Below are 21,743 nucleotides of genomic sequence, written 5' to 3'. Positions count from 1 at the left end.
GAACCAGGAAATATCAGTGGGGAGTTTTAGATCAGTCTTGGAGTAGGAAGAATTAACATCAGACTTTCAAGCACAGCGATGCTTTTTACATTGTTTTAGGGACTCTCTTCATAGGCAAAAGGACATTGTGTTTTACATTTTCCTTTATAGTCTTCTGGCATAAGGAATGGATTGAATGAGGTGTGGCTGAAAGCCTACATTGTTTAGTTCCACATAATAATGTAACTTAGGCCTGCTATTGTCATCTAAGGGGAAATTTCACCAACTTCCCAGAATGTTTAAGCACATTAAGACCGTTGCAAATAGAGACATGCATGCAGTAAAGCAGCTCAAACCCCAACCAGAGTTGACTTCTCTTGTGAAGGTCACTGCAGTAACAGAACTTTTTTCAATCTACTTCATACTGCTGGTTCTAGGAGAGGGAATCAAGATGGGACAAATTAGCCTAAATGAGGATACTTAGGATTTTCCTTTTATTAAACAATTCCCAGATGTGGAGTCAGCGGGTGGCATCAAAGGTGTGGAACACAGAGCACTTGGTGGCAGCAGCCAATAAAAGTTTGCCCAAGGATGTGTCATGAATTTTTATCTTCACTCAGATTAACTGGGATTTGACAGGGACAAGTCTTGAGGATCAATCTGCATGTGTCCAAAAAATAGTCCCATAAGATAGTACTGACTTTTGAAGAACTAATTTATAAGGCTTTCCACCCTCCAGTGGATTGGAAAAATCAATTAATATTAGGCCAGCTGGTGGAAAATAACTGCTAAAAGTGTTTTCATCAGATTGTGGGCCCCTGATTTTGTCACATAATGCCTCTATCAAGAAAACTGAGTACACTGATGCCTCAGTGTCCCTATATGATTTTATATATCATCCCTTCTCATATATAAGCTTGACATCTCTTTGGGCAAGGGTTAGTCTTTTCCGTTTTAATATGTATATAATGCCTGAAAGGGTCATAACTTTTGGCTGGAACTTCGAGACGCTTTGCTGTATGATCAGTTAGGACTGTAAATAATGTTGATAATATACATATATGCCTGTGAATATTCACTTTGGAGTATGTATATTTGTTCTTTGTTTAAAATAGAAATTAATTTCCCAGTACAAGCACATAATTATTGTTATAATTTAATTAGTAGTATTGTCACATAATTTTTTTTTCAAAAAAATAAATTATTATGCTATTATTGAGTAAAGAACATAGGTAAACATGCATACATATTGTAGAGACCTTTAAAATCTGTATTTTTTCATATAGGCTGAACACAGAGGTACAGAAAATATTTTGCTAGAAGGGCAGGAGTTTCTCAGCAATCACATAAAAAGAACTGCAAAAGTAAATGTTTTTGTGATAGGATTTTGAATGGGTTATTTCTATGCTGGGTTTCTATACTGGGTTATTTCCACAAGTGCACTGGAGCAGAATAAGGCCTGATTTTCAGATAAAAAGAGATTGAATGTTAGAAATTGCAGTTCTCAACCCTTTTTAAAATCTACTTTTAAGAAAATGCTTCATCTTCAAAGAAAAAAATTATTCCGCATGCATAGTCTTTAAATGCTTGTTACTGAGACCAGTCTTAAAATGTTAGAAATAGATGCAAGCTATCAAAGAGCAACTAATTGCTTCTATCTACAAATACAAGAAGACTAAAATAATATGACTGATGGATAGTCTGTTGTGCTGGCTATCAGAAATAAAAATGTCATCCTCTCCCAGTGAATAGTTGAGTCTAATATTCAAGTTGTGTATTGAAATCCCAATACTATCTTATAAAAATAGAAAAAAAGCAACCAGATTTCATAAAAAGATGCCCGCTGATATCTCCCTTGTTAGTGAATTGTGAATGTGCTGTATTCTAAATACCTGGACTTCTCTAAAATCCAATGTTACTATGTGTGTGTATATGAGTCAGCAGATAGCTAAATACTGCTCTAGTTGACTGTATTTGCTTAAACTGATAAAATTCCTATGCAAATATTTGGCTAGTTCAGTAAATAATTGGGAAGGGATGTATCTCTTAATTTCTTAATTTTCTCTTTATCACTATTATATTAACTAGCCATTCCAATTTTTGTGAAGTACCTAGTGTGTGAAATACTGTGCCATTACTGTTCTTGGTTTTATCTGTATAGAAACTAAAATAAACCAAATATTCAATGACTATCCCAAAGCTACAGCAAGAAATGGTGTCAAAACTAGAAATGGAATACTAAAGAATGAAACAGCAGAAAATTGGCACTTTGGTAGACCAAGATTTCGTCTCATGTTCCCTTGTCCCTGGATTTGAGTTGGATCAGTGTATTCCAATTCTGAAGTCGTACACTGAATGAATCCATACAACAGTATATATTCAGTATATTGCTTTAGTTTCTAAGCCTCATATATGCCATGCCTTAAAAGTATCAGTCTTCAAAGGATGACAGCAATTTATGAGTTATTTACATGTTAAGTGGTTGTTCACAATTAGTCACTATCTTAAAAAAGATAGTGGCAGTTCTGATGTTTAACCAAGTGCACCCAAATTCATTGTGTTAGTTACTATGTAACAAAATAAGGACATATAATTTGTCTGTAGCAATGATGTTAACAGGATAGACATTGTAGCATTTGACAAGAGAGAGAGTAGCCAAAAATTTGGAGTATTTGGAATCTTACACAGCTGATTTTCAATATATTCGCATTAGGAATTCTTAGGTAAAGTGTTAAGCACGTGTTTCATGTCCATCCAAAATCTCTTCTGAAAGAAGAACAATCTTTTCAGACATAAAAAAGATGCAAGAAAAGAAAAAATTAAAGTAAAAATAAAGCTGTTACTTCTTGATTTATGAGTTAGAACAAGTTTCATTCCAGCAAAACTTGTGTCTTAGCACTCTCACAGTACAAGAGTGACACTGCAATATCTTTATATGACAACAGCTTGAAGTAATCGGAAACATATCATGATGTCCAATGGGATTGGAGGTTGAATTTCATTTCCATCCAGGCGAAGGTATCGGAGGCGAGGGGTGTTGCCATAAAGACCATAGTCTTCTGCTATGGCAATTGAGACTGGGCATATTTGAGTACCATTGACACCTGAAAATGTAGATCAACATGTTAGGTAATTTCCATGGGAAAGGTTCATGAAGATAAAATTCATTTAGAAAACAAATAAAACAGGCTTCCACTGATACTTGCGTGAGAGACACTTGCTCCTGTGAGAGTTGGAAAATGCTGATTTAACAATTAACTGCTTTTTTGATCAAGCAAAAACGCATCTTAACATAATGTAATCTAAATCAGTGAATCATGTATTTAATGTGCTGCAGTTATGAATAAAGGCCACGAGATGCATAGTTTTACCTTGGACAGAGAGGAAACCAATTTAGACAACTACTGGGTAACTATTCATTGAGAAATAGCACTCTGCCCTCAGAGAGAGAAGAACAAAGTTAATGCTGAGGGGTTTTGAACATCTTACTTCAATGACAGTACATTAATTTTAGCTGATAATATTCCCCAATGAGGATCTTACATTCAAAATGATAACAGTATTGAATCAGAGGAGCTTTTCGTATAGTGCCTGTAACTTTTAACATCTGTACTTTCCTGTTCTCTCAAATTCTTCAGTACAGTTGGTTTTAATTGCAAGAATAAAACTTGTGAAATGGGATATTTTTCTTCCTAATCTGAAAGCCAACAAGTCCTTAAAATTCTTTATAAATCATATGTAGCTTGTTTCAGTTCAGCTAAAATTTAAAATTATGGCTTAAATCATTACTCATTTTCATAAGAGTTTAATAGATTGGGTTCTTTACAATGTCTCCCCTAAGTTACCTCTGCACTGTCACTGGGCTAAAATGCTTTTCATATTTTGTCTTCAGTTGTTGAATAGTGTGGCTGCCACTGCCCTATTTCAGCCTCAAAACGGCCTTATAGAAAACACTGAAGTGGTGTTTGTTTATCAAAGATGTCGAATTCCTTTGATGAAATTATGGTATTTAGTGATTGGTCTGACTGCTTGAGGGTCTTGTTGGCCCCCAGACCACCTGCAAAAAGTGGTTGAATGGAGAATGTGTGTGTAACAGATTTTTTTTTAGCATAGTTTTTTTAGCAGCCCAGAAATAGGAAAAGAAAAGCTTTCTACCAAAATTTTTCTCCCTTATATTTAGCACACATCTTTTGATTGCAATCCCCCAAACTGGTTAAATGCTATGAGGAAAAAAAAAAAAAAAAAACCATTATTTTTTTTCCCAAAAGAAAAAATCCACCCCATTTTGAAGAACTGCCCAGATGTTTGCAACATCTTGGAAATGGACTTTATGTTTGTCATGGAAACTAGATGAATACATCCAATTGGCCAAGGCCTAAAACTTTTCTCATATCCATTATATCAAAATGTCTTTGCTTATATTGTGAAACTTGATTAATGTTTGTAAAGCATTTGATATTCTTGGAAGAAACAAGCTACAAATTATTTTTATGTGTGAAGCTACAAAGCAGGAAGCTTGAGAGTGAGTTTTCATTATGAAAGCAGTTATTAAAAGTTTTACAAGTGAATCAACACTATGTAGCAGAAAATATCTGCCTTTTCAGGTCAGCACTATTGTCCTTAGGAGACAGGATGGCTTCAAGTGTGTTCTAAATCTCTGTGTTCTCTGACCTAGAAACTATCCCACTGCACTAGTTTTCTCTGGGTTAATTACTCCAGCCTTAAAGTGAGGCAGCAGTTATCTAATCATAGGCCACCTAGGAAGAAGTTATTTCCTGATGGTGTGTAGTATGAAGTGGTTTGGGTTTTTATTGTTCTCTTCCCATGAGCGGTAAATCCTACCCAAATTATCAGAGGAGTAAAAGCCTCTCTCTCTCCTCTTCTTTTGCAATCCTGTTCATGGGTATTTTGCTGAATTTTGCTTAAGCAGGAGGGGCAGGGCAGTCCATTTACATGGGTACAATTCACCCTAGCTAAACTGATCCTTGTAGAGGGTAAGTGTCAGTCAAAGTAAACCATTTAGACTCTGTTTATAAACTCTGGAGAGAGATTAATACTTCCAAAAAGTGATTCACAGCTCCTTAAGATGGGGTGATTTTCCCTCTGAATTGTGTATCTCTTTCCATTAACTGAGTAGGTGGTCAGTGTGACTAACCCAAACTAGATACAAAAATCTAGGATGGTTAATTCAAATAAGATGAATTCCACCTGTTGTAAACAGTATTGTTAAGTGGTGTAATATTTTAAAATGAGATTCTGGAGCTGCTGTAGGAGAAAACTGCAGAAAAGCTTCTCATTAATGGCTAATACTATATGTCTGCTGAAGAACCGCAGAAGATCCTGTTTCTTGTCCAGTAAAACTCATAATTTAGAAACATTAAAAAAGTAAGTTGATCTAGAAGGTAGATGTGTTCTGACATACATGATTGTGAGGGTATTTCTGTTCTATTCTTGTAATCTCTAGCTGCACTCACAGTAGTCCAACTTGAATGGTTGCACTCCCTTTCTCCTTTTCACATAATATTTAACAGCAGCAGCCAAGGATCACCCTGCAAATCTGTACGTTTCTGGGCTCTTCCAGCAAAGAATCCAGTACCAGCTATAGCACAGGGGTCTGACAGTAAGTCAGGATCCGTAACTTCAACCATTTCTTTCCAAATATCCTATAATGGATTCTGATAGACTGGCATTGCTACTTAGTCCAAGGACTTCTCCCTTTCTTTACACATGGAGTAATATTAGCTCAGAGGAGCTATCCCAGTCTCCTGGTGTTCCTCTAGGGGAACTTACTGTTTGCTCCCTTTTATCGCTCCTTTGATAGCACTGTAATACCACCTGCTTACCCTTGCTCCCTCACAACATCATCCTTTCATGCCTTGTCCTCTTTTTGCTTCCTCTAACACTCCCTTTTCCATCATTTGACATCTCCCCAGAGCCTCGCATGTGTATCTCATAAATAAATATGTAACCGTGTGTTTTAAAATGCCATGGAACAAGTGTGGTGCGTATCTGTTGTAGCCATAATTAGTTTTGGTTTTATGTTGACTTTGCTTCCAACTTTCAAGTATGTTTTTTCCTCTGCCCATTGAGATCCTTGGGCAGGGGACCACAGGTGAAATCCTGGTTCCACTGAGACCAGTGATGAGGCTATCATTGATTTCACTGGGCTTCAGGATATTGCCTTATATCTTCATAAATGGTCTCTGGAGAAATAAGGCCTTGGACCATTTTGATGTCTGAGCTCTTGCAATGCCAACAGTGTAACTATGAACCACCAAGAGAAAATAAAGCAGCAATTGGCAGGTGTGCAGGGGTATCTGAGAATTAATATTATAGAAAGGGCTTGTACTGCACACATAAAAGTAAACTATCAGGAGGACTCTTTTGTGGAGAAACCAGATCCAGTTTTTTACAGTTATTTTTCTTTCAAATCTTTTACATTTTTTATCTTAAAGTAATGACTGATCATCAATTTTCTGGGTTTAAGAAGACAAAAGCAATCTGTAGAATTAATGCCATATCTTATTACTCCCGCCTGATGGAATTACATACCTTGTTTACAATCCTAAAGGCCCTTTGAGATATCATCTATGAGAGCAGTGTCTCATAAAGACTATGTCATTATCCCTTACCTCTTGAACAACTATGCTATGTGGTAGAATGTGCCTTACATAATACCTGCATTCCATTTAAGGTGACTTTGACTACTTTATATGTACTTACTAAAAAGAATTTTTTTTTTTTTTTAATTAAAAGCAGTGTTGTGCTTAAGTTAGTAATGAATTTTGAAAAGTGGTAAAGGCAGCAAGGAATAAGGGCTTGTAGAAAACTATTGTGATTTAGGCTCATGGGTACCCATGTGTCATTGGAAAATGTGACTTGAGTTTGCATATACTACACAGGTTGATTTTCATGCTTTTAATCTTTTTTAAACTTATTTAGGAAAGGAAGATAGTTTGGCAGCTCTTTAAATACTACCTAGACACAAAACACTTCTTAAACTGGACAGGTTACGTTCCATTGATTTCAATTTAGTGTCCACTTAAAGTGACAGGATTCTGTTCCTGAGGCCCTGCAGTGAAGCAATTAAAATAAATCCCTTTGTAACCAGGGGGCAATGAAATATGTTCAGTAACAACATATGTCATAAGCCCTAACTCTAATTAACTGTTAGACTTCTCACAGGCCACTTAAATATGTGCCAGTTATACAAAATTGATTTCTTTTTACAAGGTTTCATACATTTGTTTTGTAAAATGCAGTGAATTAACCTGAATTATTGATGGGTATCTTCCTTTGATATGTCCTTGTTTCATACAGAAGCCAAACCATTATTTTTAGTGTATTTGTGAACTACAGTGACACAAAACAGGAGTATAGAAGCATTTATTCAATTAAATCACCATGACAGGAAGACAAATGTAGAGACTTGGTTACCTTCTGTGCAGTGATAAATAAGAAGTCATCACTTTGATTTTGGCTTTTGGCATGAAACAAAGGATTTAAGGTCTGTAGGACGTACTGAGCAGATACTTTACCCAGTGTCCCTAAACACCACATCCCCGTTGTACCTGGATGAATCTGGAAGCAGTGCTAGAAGCAGAACTATGACATGACAACAGGCTTCTTTTGCCTTCAGTACAAAACCTTGTCTCATTCATACAAAGTGGAAAATGTTAGAAGACATTTGAGGAGATAAACCTTAATAGGACAAAGCTTCTGTAAAGTCAGTGAGAAGATTTTTCTTGAAGTCTAAACCCAAGTGTCAGCATTTTGTGCACAGTAAACAAAAGATGGGAAGGATATTCAAGACTGAAATATTCAAAATCCACATTCTCATTAGTCATATTTGAACTAGATTGTGTTGACTACAGCCAATATTTTATTCTGCTTTAAGGGCACCTCGCCTTAAGCTCCTACTACATAATTTGGGTGGGCAGAGAGGAACTCAGAAGAAGTGAGCATACCGAAATTCTGTTAGTTTAGGGAAGTCCCTAAGGTGCTCAGGGACTTTGAAAATCTAACAGTCATACAGATGTTGTTTGAATATAACTTGGTACACCCACTTTTTTATTATTGTTCCTTGGTTATTTACTCCTAGCCTTTCTGTGGGAAGTTTAGTTTGTTCCTACAAAATGGTTACTGGCATGGTTATAGTGAAATATGAATGCACAAATTCTCCTTAATCCACTCATACTTCTGATCTGCTTGCAAAGTGTTTTTTCGGTATGCATGTGAACATTTTTCACATGTGGTATTACTTCCATGCACATATTTGGTTGTCATATTTTAGACGTGACTTGAAAACTGGCCTGTGGGAGGTCCTCTTGCTCATCTCCCTATAATCTACAGCACATTTTTAATCTCTTTATTTCAAAGAGCATTTTTTGTAGTTAAGTAGACATTTTAAAATAATTATGTCTTCGTAGGATCCCACACTGACAATACACACTTACTTTTGATTCTGTTGTGATCAAGGTGAAGGTGCTCAAGGTGAGCATTGAAGGGTGGAATTTTAGTGAGCTGGTTGTGAGACAGCTGTAGATCTAGAATGGATGAAACATTAAACCCATTTGGGGGAATACCGTCGTCAGATAATTTATTGTAGTTCAGCCTGAGGAAAGTCACTTTGGGTATTGCACTGAAGTAGTTTTCTGGTATCACTTCAATGGAGTTGTTGTCCAAAAATAGCTGCAGGGTGTTAGCTGGAATGCTTGAAGGCATTTTCTTGAGTGAATTTTTTGCTATGTTGAGTTGCATAAGATTGTTGAGTCCTTGGAAGGTGTCACTTTGAAGAGCGCTGTCCAACAAACTGTTATGGTGCAGATCTAACATAGTAAGGTTTTCCAAATTGCTGAAGACTCCTTCTGGGATTCTGGAGATTTTGTTTCTAGCCAGTCTTAGCTGTTCCAGGCCCACTGGTAATGGGGCAGGCACCTCTTCCAATTCGTTATCTTCAAGGAATAAGTAAAGCAACCTTTTCAGCTTGCTCAACACACCACTTTCAATTCCATTGTTGGTGATCTTATTCTTGTTCAGATTTATCCATCTCAGATGAGTGGCATTCACAAAAGGCTTCTCTGAAACTGTTTCAATTAGATTGTTTTGAAGATAGAGGTACCAAATTCTCGCTGGGATTACAGGTATTTCTTTAAGTCCCTTGTTATCACAGTATAATGCATTGGGGAAACTGGGAGGACAAAAGCACTCTCGTGGACACTCGGAAGTGTAGTGAGACCAATGCTCAGGATCCAGCTCATCATAAACTTGTCTTACAGTTCGAGTCCACACAGAATTGACCAAGAATAAGAGCAAAAGGCTTGTGTAGACTTTTAGAGTCATTGTTTGCCTTGGAAGGGGAGAAAAACAATTAGCTGCCTCTCAACAGAACTCTCTAACAGCATATTAGATTAACAAAGCAGTATTACACAGAAAATAATATTTCTTCTATAAATAGCCAAATTCTGTCCTCTGGCATGTTAAGGAAAAACTGAACGGTAGTATAAGGGGTATAAAGAATTCAGTGCTATATGTTGAAGAACATTTTCCTGATTCATCTCAGGCTCCACATTGGCTACCAGTTTAACTGATGTTCATGTAAGTGTCATTTCAAAGAACCTGAAAACACGTATGTTTTTTCTGACATTAAATCAGTGCTTCTTATAAATTTGTTTAAGTTTTCCTGTACAGAGCTATAAACTACTTTATGTAATGTACCCTCTTCAGTAAAACTATCAATACCATGATGATATAAATACTATTGTAGTTAGTGTTCCTCCTTTTAAAATTAATCATACCCTATTTTCTGTTTTTCCTCTCTCTTAAATTACAATGGCATCTGGATCAGATTTTCCAGGGTCTTTTCTCATCACAGAAAAGTGAAAGATCAAAGAGTGTTTTAACAGCTGTTTGTTGGGCATGTTCTTAAAAACCTTGGAGAGAATATGTTTGAGTAATCCATTCCCCTCCCTCATTCACTCTCTCATATCCAAAGTTATGAATTTCCTTCTCTAAAGCAAACAGCCAAAACAAATGCCTGATCTAAATGACACAAAAAATAAGTCCTAACCAAATTATATCATATACACTCATGCATCTTGTATCTATTTTACCTACTTAACAATTTGCTTTGTTTAGCCTCTTCCACCATTAAACGATGAACAAAATCATCAATGATAATTTACTCCTAAAGGAAAGATCTGTGCAGCACAAAAACAGTGCTTCACAAACTCTTTATCTTGCTTGCTTTCTGGTGAAGACTAGCAAGCATTTTGCAATGCAGAGGCAAGAGACTGATAGCTGAAATTTCTGGTCAAATTTAGGAGGTTAGTTTTGGCAAAAACAGTGTTTAAATAAAAAGTAAATTCTCTCATAGAGTTAAAGTACCAGTAAGGTTAAGAGCTCAGTTAAGTTGCTGCATATGATATGTAGTCATTTAATAGTTTTCAACATTGTTATTAGCAGTAACAAGTGCAGTATCCTACAAATCTTCCAGCCTCAGAAACTGCTATCTGGAAGCATTCCAAGAAAGGACAAATAAAATATTTCTAATGAATAACATCTCTTATTTACACAGTGAAATGGCACCTTCTCACTGTGTAAGTATTCATAACCTTAATAACGCTTTTAAAAAGAAATATAAAGTAATTTACCTTGTTAGTCAAGTTCCTGGAGCTATCAGAAGCCAGTTAGAAATCACTGTAAATTCGCAGCCTTTGGCTGCTAACCACTGTGTTTGCTTCCTGTCCTCCTAAGAATTAATAGCATATAAAACTTGACGTACATGCTGGTATTCCCAGATGTGTTACCATACACACCTTATTAGCTATTGTTTCTAATTTGACATTGCTTCAGAGTTTGGGCTTACCTCAGCTTTCTTGGATCTTCTTCTCTTTCTATTGGTCACTGTTGTTAGACTGTAATAGCTTGAGTCAGGCTACAAGCCGTGTTCTATGAATACAGCCTAATATATACGCATCAGTGGCTACAGCTTTTAACCCCTAAAATAACTAAGGCACCTCAGCACCTAGGCAGGAAAAGACAGGAAATTCTGACTTTAATATCAAGCAGCCACATTGCTGAAGGCATTTGATTTCTACATTTTAGCAGATGAGAGGAACTGATCTAGATGAAACAGGTAACACAAAAGGTACCTTTATTCAAAATTTTTGTCAGAAGATACTTTACACGCAAAGCTCACTTACATCATAATTCATTCTCATAATACCTGAACTGGCCATAAAGAATTAAAACCAGTGCCATCTGTTTCTACGGAAATATTTTATTTGATTTTTATCAAATGCAGATGCTGCCATGCCATTTAAAGACATAAGTCTTGATTAGGAGAAGAAGATAGCAAAAGCATTTGCTAAGAATTTTTTAATAACATATTTTCATTTCTTTAAAGATTAAACCATACCTTCTCCTTTTTGTTCAGAGAGATATTTGCATAAATTTCTACAAAGTTATCATACTCTCCAGTGCCTCCTGCAGTGAGGTCTGCTTTTAATTATCAAGGCACCAATTAATTATCTTGTTATATCATCGATCTAAAGTAAACTCTTCCCAGCCAACTTGCTATCCAGGGCATAGACACATATTTTTTGCATTAAGTATTTTGGAGGATTTTTGTTTTCTTTTTTAGTCCAAACTTAAAGTAAAAACTTAATATGAGGAAAGCTCCACATTCAAAGCCAGAACAATGGCGTAAGTATTTTAAGGAAAAAGCTAATGAAAATACTGAACACATAAAATATATCCTGGTAGCTTTTATGAGTTTATATTAGTTTTAAAGCTTATTTATATAATTATTTTAATTCAGTTTCATCTAATTTATTTTAACAATAAAACCTCTAACAACTTATTTCATAATGTTTAATGCTTTGCTTCCTAAACTAAGAACGTCTCAAAAGAAGTTTAGAAGTAGAGTAGACAAAAAGATAATCACAAATAGGAAAGCAACCTTTAAATACATGGGCAGCTTCCACTGACTTAAGCAAGGCTAATGTTAAACACGTCATAAATTTTTTTTCAGAAGTGCATGTTTGTACTACCTTGTCTTTTGTTTAGGGAAAAATACATCCTTACTACCAGTAATTTTTACATGGCTTAAGTATGTGCTTGAAAATAAAACAAGTGCTTAAGTGTTTCACTCTGCTAGAACTCCAGACTCTTCAGCATCTCTTAGAGATTGTTAGGGCTTTCTTATAAGGCAGTTATAACGTTGATTCCTTCATGCATGCTAAGCTGAATCTTTCAAAAGTTTAAATTAGATGAAAATAATTTACATCTATACCTAAAAATAAAGGCTCTAGCTTTAAGCAGATGTACTGATCATAAGCACAGAAATTAGATGTAAACTATTAACCTTTTCATTACGGGTGTCACTTTAAACACCTAGGCCTTAAAACGTTTCCTTTGACCTCCCGCAGCAGACGTGGTACCACACTTTCGTGATGAGGAGGCTTGTCAGCTGGAGTCCGCGGAAGGGAAGTGTGCGAGGCAGAGGCACCGCTGTGTGAAGGTTAAAATAGTTCTGTGTTCAGCTGTGAGTGATTTAAAGAGGCTTAAAGAATGAGCCGAGACCTTCACGAATGTTATGCCGAAGGGTTTAAAATAGCGAGTCCTGGTGGCAGGTATCTGGTGTGACACACTTACTTAAATGCAAGTCGCCAGATGTTGCACATTTAACAAAAAAAGATTGATTTATCTTATGCTTCACGGGGGTCTGAATTTACCCTTTAACCTGCTAATCACGTACAGATGTTCATTAAGTTGTCACAGAAGTCACTGGCAGAGGGACTTGCTGGTTATCTGGTGACAGGCAATGCGACTATTTGTATGAACTGCTGCTCAGCAACGGACAGGCACATCACAGTCTGCCCTTTGTGGATTTGGAGGCCAGGTATTTGATCCTTATCAAATACATACGCTGACACCCCATTCAGAGAAGCAGTTCTTCCCTAGGAGAAGAAAACAGCAAAAACATTTGCTGAGACTTTCTCAGTAGCGTGAATTTTCATTCCTTCTGATGCAAACAAAGAGCAGGAAAAAAAATGACAAGAAATGTCCTCAAAATCAGGAAGAAAGGGTGTGATGACTGTAATGTGTATTCTCACATGCACTCAAAAATTTTGGAAAGATCTCTTCAGGAACAAGTGATTGCTGGGATGTCCAAGCAGGTTTTGCAGAAAGGCCTGCTTTCCATGACACCTTCAAGATGATCACACACGTACTGTCTGTCAAGCGTTTGTTTTGTTCAGTCCTTCATCATCTGATGTTACTATTTATTGTTTAAAGGGTGCAACATATGGTGAGAAAGTTTTACAGACTAATAAAAGACCACAGCCAAGATTTTAAAAAATGACTAATGGTTTGGGAGGCTTTTTGTTTCGAGTATCCAACTTGAGACACTTTCCAGGGCCTTATTTTCAAAAAGAGGGGGCTAAGAATTTTGTATTAAAGAGGTCATTTTTAACTTGCGAAGCTGAGCAGTCAGAGGCAAATATCAGTGAAACACAAACTGCTCCTGAGATCATGAACAATCTCCCAAAAAGTAACAGTATGCAAGGTATTTGCATGACAATAAAAGGAAGTGGAAAAATTACTACACTAAAAATACTGTGAATGCCCACTCTGAATTTTGGAGACCTTTTAAAAGATACTTTGGGGAGTATTCTAGTTTGAGGAAGGTGTCTCAAGTTATTACAGGATTTTTGCTCCTTATGTCTCCTGGCAATCCACATTGTTAATCAATGTAATAAGAGAATGTGTATTAAAAAAAAAAAAAAATTGAAACGTGAGGAGCACCAACAACCACAGAGGGTAGTAACAACTCCTTGAGCAGAGTGATGTACATGCTTGAGACTAGAACAGCCCACAAGCTTGAGAAAGACTAGAAGGGCTAAAAAGATAGATTGGAAAGACCCATTGGGAGGAGATATGGACAACTGGGAGTGCTGTAAGAGCTGTTGTTCTGTTTCAGCATCGAAGTTGCTGACGGTGAAAAAATGCATTGCTTTCTTTCAGTAATGGCTGCCATATGTCTCCGATTTAATATGAAGCAAGGTCTGTTAAACATCAAGCATGTGTATAGTTCATCACCAGCAAACCCAGGAGTGTACTGCAAGCAGAGCTTATTCACCAGCCCTGTGGATTGCTCCATTTAGCAAAGACTGCAATCCAGTTTACTTAATTTGGGTACTACTTTACTAAAATGCTAGGTGTCTTGCTCCAAAGGACAATCTGAAACAAGCTCTTAAATTCCCTTCATGAGGACTAGAGAAAAGGTGAGAGTAAGTCCAGTCTATGTACCCTTCACCATATACTTTTCTGGTAGCTCCAGACAGCTATGCAGACCACTTAAGGCAGGTGCTCACATTTACTCAGGGTTCAGTCTGCCTCTTTTACTTCTGAAAACTGGCATGTACCGGTGATCTCTCTCTCTTTTTTGCATTGCTGCTTGAAATGGAGAGAAGGAATCTCTGAGTTTTACTCAGAGGCAGAAAGACAAAACTTCTACTTCCAAACAGTTCCCTGAACACCAGACAGTGATATATCCCAATTAAAAATATCTGCTACTCCTTTTAAAAAGGAGCCACAAAAGGCTGGCAAGACCAAAGACTCTAAAACAAAGCAGATGAGTGAGCCCTTCAGGCTAGCCCAAGGGACAGTGCAGGCAGATCAAAGGGGCCAGCACAGATGTTCCAGACCCTGCTCCTACAGATGCATTTTACTCTACATCATTCCTGGTGAAAACACCAAAACCAAAACAGACTTAGGAGCAGGGACTCTGCACCTCTCCTAGAAGCCTAAAATTGCCTGCCTAGACCTCTCAGTGGGAGAGATTGCATCTCTTATTTAAATAGGTATTTCTGTGCATATGCAGGCAGCTAAAATATAGAGAATTTACCAGGGGAGCTTTCGGGTTTGGTCAGGAGGAACCCTGGAAAATAGTTGGGCTGGCTTAATTTGTGAGATGTAAATGTCACCTGATCCCTTGTTTATATAGGGTTTAGTATGATGGGATCCCATTCTAAAAGTCCAGAAACAAAATTCTAGCAGTTTACTTTCTGCACACCTTCACTGCCTTGTAAAAAACCACAGTGGGAACTGAGTAGTTCAGCTTAAAGAGGTCCTTGCAGAGCAACACATTTCGGAACAGAATAACTATGGAAAAGGGCTCAGCTTTTATGGGAAATACAGTGCTCTCCTGAATATGCTTCATTAAGGAATTTTTTGGCTGTCTGTTCCCTTTTTCTCTCTATTTTGAGCTTTTTACCACACTGACACCATAAAGGTTCCATGACCCAATGCCAAGATCTGGTATTTATCTTGGCTAGCTAGGTTTAGTTTACCTACTATGTAAATGTGGCTGTCAATCTCTTACTGTAATTTGTTATCATGGTTTCAACAATTTTGACACTGAAACAAGTCTATCCTACGCAGGGACCCAATTTTTAAAATGCTAGATGTACAACCATATGTGCTAAATGTATCATAAATTGAATATCTAACATGCATTTATCAATTACACACTTGGGTCTGCATGTGGCTATTTAGATGATTAATATTTTCCAGGCAACTAATGGTAAATTAAAAGATGAGTTAGTCATCCGATCCCCATTCTGTAAATCTGCAGTTTTGAAAAGTAAACCATCATGGATTAAATATTCTAAGATAGCATAAAGATCATGAAAACAGGCTGTGAGGTGTTAGTGTTACTTTTGTTCTCTTACTTTGCTCTGTTGTTAAAGAAGTCCAAAAATATTTGAACTCATCTTCATTTTAGATTCTTACCATAGGATGATGAATTCCAAGAAGCTTAGACTTATAGAAAGACCTATTCTCTAAAATAAATGACAAGGATTTCTTAAAAGAGTACTCCCACAACTTAATGAAAAAAAAATTTTAGTCCCCTTATAATAAAGCTCTGCTATAGTGACTCTGCCAGATGAGAAATTCAAGGTTCAGGTGCTTTTTTAATATTTAAAAAGAAAAGCCAAATGGCATAAGCTATATGAAAGCCCAGCCCTTATTTTATTTTCCATTAATTGTAGTATTTTTTGGTCTAATTTTTAATGCAGATACTCTTGGGCAAAACTGAAATTAAACATTAAAATACGGTGGGGTTTTTTTTTCTTAAACTGTCATGTTGGTCATAATTTTTGAGAGTTGGCATTTCCCAAAGCACTCAAGTTTTCTTCCAGAGTCCTGACTTGAAGCTAGAATCTCACTCACCATGAATACTCCAGTCACTGATTATCCTTTCGGATGGAACATGTTGAAACTAAGTCTTTATACTACAGATGAAATTCCTCAACACCCAGCACTTTGGTGCCAACTGACACCACCTTTTTCTTTGAAGACAGCCTGGAACCCAGCTCCAGAGAGAATTCATGCATCCCTTCCCTATCCAAGCACCGTGCAGCACTCCAGAGGCCCTAAACCATCAGGGTTGTGTTCCAGTCTTAGATGATTCCCCTCATCTTGGTGGCTGCTGTGAATCCCAGCGTTAAATGCCTAGTTCCTTTCTGCATTATGTGTATAATATACAGCTCACCTCAGGGCTGTGGTTTTTATTAAGAACAACATGTCATCCTTTGGAGTCTACGGTGGGAATGAAAATACTGCAGGGGATGACTTTTCTTACCCAAACTTAGGAACCTGAATAAAAACATCTCATTTTTACCCATGGAATCACAAATTCTTCTTGAAATCAATGCAATGTTGCACATAATTTTGAGTACTTATTAGTCTTACTGTTTATTTTTTTGGCAGCAAAATGGTCATAATCGTGAAGTCTAAATGTGAAGTTCAGGAAACATTTATCTAGTTTGAAAACCAGTCTACAGAGTAAGATGGATGGCAGATGCACATGATGAGATACTGGAAAGTTGATGAAAACAGGAATTTTGAAAGACAACACTTGGCCTTGTTTATCTTGAGGACAGCTTATTATTAAATTGATTTATAAGGTATGAAATTCCTAAAGACTTCCAGTACTTCTGTCTGAAGTCTTATGCTTGTTTCAATAAAAATGTTAACTTCAATAAAAATATATTTTAACAGCTATTATTCAATATATTCCGACGTGTCTTTGTAATTTTTTGAATATGTGCTCTAGTCAGGTTGACCAGATAACACCACCATCTTGCACGCTTTACCCCACACTAGGAGACAAGGGATAAAGACAAAAATGCTCCTTTGCACAGCATAGCTGCCCGTATAGTTAAATCTAACAGCCATCTCTTTGTAGGTCCAAAGGCTACATGTTAACTTGGTCACCTCCGAAGCCACAAACCCTTGTACTGACTGAGCAATACAAGAACTGATCAAGCTGCAGTGGGAAAGATAACAGGGGCAGCACCCTCCATACTAGCGTGGAACTCCAGGCATGGAAGCTCTCCAGGTCAGTGATACAGTAGTATCTTTCTCTGCTGAGTGCTGGTGCATCAACCCCAGCAAGGAGTCCATCTATCTCTTAAGAAAATGCATATTACCTGCTTTGCAGGCAGTGCAGCTATGTCACAGTGGACTTACTTAGCAAGCAGCTCCTCCCGAGATACGAGATGTGTGAGATTTTGCATGTCTGGTGAAGGATAGAAGCCTAAAGTCAGCACATTCTGTGTTATTAATCAGCTAGATATGTTTTCTGGCAAAGAAATGTGCTACAATTCACATTGGTATCCTGGACTTAGTTTGCTTTCTCTCACCAACGTTCATGCCTGTCCCTTGGGAAACAAAAATACCCCACTGATTCTGAGAAAATATTTGGGTGATTTTTCCCACCTCTGCTGCTGAGATACTATAGTAGGGATCTCTCTGCAACTATAAAAACATGGTCTATATGCTAATCAGAATGATCTTATGGTGGTTTAACTGTTACAACCAGATCTGACAGAAGGTATAGGCAGCACTTATAAACCATTTTAAACAATGTGGGATTTTTTTCATGAACATTTAAAAGTACTTTTAAATACCTCATAACAGTAGATTTAGACACCATTGTTCAAAATGTCACTGAAGACTGCTTTCTTGGAGGGAATAAAAAACTCCATGATCCTTTATATCTTCCCTTGTGAGGTGGGTTTGATTTGTACTCTTTTGCCAGAACAGTAGTACTTCTTCCAAAATAAAGCTTTCATCTTGTTCACAAGTCAGATGCATTTGACCAAATCCCTGTGCTTCAACACCGTCATCTGGAATGTAAATAACATTTCTCCTTTCATGTATTTGCCTTATTTCTTCACTGCCTTCTAATTAAGACTTTTTTTTTTTTTGCTTTTCTGTAACAATTTCAGAATAAAAAGGTATGCTGTACCACAAAGGTACTGCATAAGGGGGATTATACTTAAATAATAATTATTCAGGTAATCAAGACTTGTTATATATTATATATATATGTGTTTTCTGATCTGCAGATTAAGATTTCAAATTCTGAAAAGGAAGATAACTCCCCCCCCCAGATATGTAGATGGAGATACATATATAAAGAATTATGGTTTATAACACCAAAGAGTAGCAATACATAATTTTTTACATACGCTACTGCCCACTGAAATCCTCAGCTCCTGATTATATACCTATACCTTCATATACATTGGGGGGGGATATAGATGCCAACAAACAAATAAAAGCTAGAACCTTAACAGTCCACAAAAGCTATCAAACTGATGACTACTTAAAGTGTCCAAACTGAAATCTTCAGGGCAAAGCGTTTATGCGATTCAGTGAGCACAGCCTTGAGGGATTCAGTCTCAGCCTTGAGCGATTCAGTGACACCTCTGAATTCGTTCAAGTTGGGCGCTTAAGGCAGGTCACCTCTCGGAGAGGACTGGTGGGATCCTTCTTGTGATTCCAACATGTGGAGATATGGGCACAATTATTTCCTGTCTAGCCCACAACCACAGCTTTATCTCAGAAGCTGCAGAGTATAGTGTGACTAAAAGTGCTTCAGCTTCTTCTTTTAAGGCTGTTTTGCTTTGCATAATGAAGCAATCATTTGCCCAGGCACTTGAAATAGGCACCACTCCTACATCCAAGGTGAGTGTCCAGAAGTACAGAGTCAGCACTCCTTTTCTTTCTCTGAGCTAACTAATGTTGAACTGTTCACACTAGAAAATATTTAAGAGATATTTATCCATGAAAGCTATATAGCCTACCAATTAAGTTATTTTCTTATGGACTAAGTGTCTTTTATCCAATATCTAAATCTGCAAAAAAGTTCAGAACCAAAATGTCCTCCGTGAGCACTCTGTCCACTGGGCTGGTAGCTCATAGAAGGTTTCCCTTATTTTGTGTACCCATCTAAGCATGTTTGCCAGTGCTGTCCCACATGGGAGAGTGAGATGCGATGGATCTCTGACTTCACTACCAGCACTCAGTAGCTCACGAGTGTCAAAATGGGAGCAGCTTTGCATAAGCCAGCTGCAGACATCTGGGCATCGAAGGAAAGTTTCCACAGTTTTTACCTATGGAATCTAACGTTAGCTGAGTTATGATTTTGTGAGTATCATGGGAGACTGAATTATGGACTAGAACCTGAAGAAATAAATTTTCCATGTGAATTTAATGCAAAACTCTTCAGCAGTAGAGCTGGCTATTAAAATTGGATATTGTCCCCCGTTGGTAACTAGTATTCTTAGAACCACAGATTCACAGAAATTATAAAGAAGTTTGAAGGAACATCTGAAGGTCATTTAGTTCAACCTTCTTCTAAAAATAAGGCTAACTTCAAAGCCAGATCAGTTCCTCAGGGTACTGCCCATGCAAGTTCTGAAAATCTCCAGGGATGGAGAGTCCACAGTCTCCTTCAGCAATCTGTGTCAGTGCTTTACATGCTCAGTGTGAAGAATTTGTATGTCCAGCCTGAATTTCTCTTTTTGGAACTTTTCCTTTGCCTTCTTGTCCTTTCATTGTGCACCCCTGAATCTGGCCCCTTTTTCTGTAGTGCTCTTTCAGGCAGTGGAAGACTGCAATAAATCATGGATCTGAGGCATCCGGTATATGCGGAGAGGCTAAGGCAAGTGACTTGGCATAGCCTGGAAAGGAGAAGGCTGAGGGAAGTTCTCTTTGCAGCCTTCCATCTTAGTTGCTCTCCACTGAATTCCATTTTGCTTTATAACCTCAGTTTCTACCACCTTCAGTCTATGCTTGTTGCAGCTGTACATATAACAATTCAGACTGCCTTTCTTAATGATGTTTTGCCTTCTTGTTGCCAGTTTTCAAAATTGGTTTATGCTAAAATAACTACCTATTTATTCCCTTTCAGTAAAACTGAAGGTTTGTGAGTAGGGATGGGACCCTGCCAGGTTCTCTGCACTAGAAGGACAGCTGTCATCAACCCCTGCTCACTCCTTTCTTGAACCATTTGACAATGCTGGACTCTGTAAAACAGTAGAGGGCATGTAGGATTTATGCTTCCAGTGAATGTGAGTCACTGCCTGTTCCTTCCAGGGAACTTCTGTAATTTAATCTAATATGAAAAATGCCTTTTAAATCAGACAATACTTGTTTATTTGAAAAGTGACTCTGTCTTTCTGAATGGCTGTGCAACATACTTGCAGACCAGTTCCTGAAATTTCATGGGAAGTTTTTTGTCTGTTGATATTTTATATTGTCATTGCAATACTGCTTTTCATGACGTTAGTAGCAAACTTTCCTTTTTATGTCTGTTTTCAAATTCATGTCTTTCCAAAAGATCTTGATTTTTGTAAATTCTTCCATATGAAGCTTCACATGAAAGTGTCATGACAAATTTACCCATTTTAACCTGAAAGAAGGAGGGACGCCTATTGGAAGTGAAGCTATACTATAGGCTGCATATTATGTGGCCCTAAACAGACTTTAGTTCAGGCTGATACACCCACTCCCTGTCTCTATGCTACTGCAGCTGTGTTATTATCTCTTCATGTCTACCTACTTTTAAGTAACATGTTTGCACTTGTATAGATAAGTATTTTATAATATGATCAGGTTAGGTGGGAACAGGCATGCATGCATCATGTTTTTCAGTATCCAGAATGCTGAGGGCTTTATAACCAAGATCCATCACCTTCCCTTCCAGGAAGGGCAGAAATTGCAAGTTACAGTGACTCCGTTGCCAAGGCTCTGGTAAGTAGGGTTAAGTATTCCCAAACACCTACATTTCTGCCTAGTGCCTAGAAAACAACTCATCTGGCTTTCCTAAACTGAGAACTAAGGTACATCGCTATTGTGGCTATTTGTTTCTGTAAGATATGTAGAATTTGGGAACTTAAACAGTCTTTGTAGTGATTTAGACCAATTCATTCATGCAGAAGCAGAAACCTGTGCTTCTGGGTCTCACAATATGAAAGTAAAGAGGTACAGTGTCTCATTTCTCCTTTAGCAGAAGGACCTCATGTTCTAGTTTTTCACAGACAGTGTGAATAGCAAGCTGTACAATGTTACCTCTCCCCAGCTAACTGGGAATTTCTGAACCACAGGAAAGAGGTGTTCAAGATAAAAATGTACTGCCAAATGCCGTTTTCTCTTAGTTGTCCAAGTGCTTGTTGCAAGGTGAAGGTTCCCTAGTTTCCGAGGGAGGTCATTGGTACTGTTTGCTGTTTTGACAGAGGACTTCCTTCTACTGTATTCCTTGAACAGAACTTCAAAATGCCTTGTGAACATCTGTAGATGTTTTATTTCCAACATACAGGTATGTAGAAAATACCCTCATCAACAGGTTTTAATCTATCCTGAGGTGGACTGTTCTCAGTCTCAACTGTTCACACTGTTTCATT

The 21,743-nt window shown here is 37.5% G+C and overlaps 1 protein-coding gene across 3 annotated transcripts; it reads right to left on the bottom strand.

Moving 5' to 3' along the window:
- Positions 1 to 1,119: 1,119 nt before the first annotated feature.
- On the bottom strand, positions 1,120 to 10,942 carry KERA (keratocan). 3 transcript variants are annotated; one of them, XR_011322533.1, is made up of 4 exons: positions 10,632 to 10,834; positions 8,436 to 9,328; positions 2,597 to 3,083; positions 1,120 to 1,962 (listed from the first exon to the last, which is right to left on the bottom strand). XR_011322533.1 is itself a non-coding variant. In XM_069773272.1 (3 exons), the coding sequence occupies exons 2-3, from the start codon at positions 9,319 to 9,321 to the stop codon at positions 2,911 to 2,913; spliced, it is 1,059 nt and encodes a 352-aa protein (XP_069629373.1). In that variant the 5' UTR covers positions 9,322 to 9,328; positions 10,847 to 10,942; the 3' UTR covers positions 1,120 to 2,910. The 3 variants fall into 3 exon arrangements, 2 of the variants coding, with proteins under 2 accessions (XP_069629373.1, XP_069629372.1); XM_069773272.1 differs by lacking the exon at positions 10,632 to 10,834 and adding an exon at positions 10,847 to 10,942 and having other exon boundaries at positions 1,120 to 3,083; XM_069773271.1 differs by having other exon boundaries at positions 1,120 to 3,083.
- Between the last annotated feature and the right edge of the window lie 10,801 nt (positions 10,943 to 21,743).

This window comes from Haliaeetus albicilla, chromosome 28, assembly GCF_947461875.1.
Source record: "Haliaeetus albicilla chromosome 28, bHalAlb1.1, whole genome shotgun sequence".
Classification (NCBI taxonomy): domain Eukaryota; kingdom Metazoa; phylum Chordata; class Aves; order Accipitriformes; family Accipitridae; genus Haliaeetus; species Haliaeetus albicilla.
The sequence above is the reverse complement of the archived record's forward strand: the minus strand, read 5'-3'. Positions and strand labels throughout refer to the sequence as shown.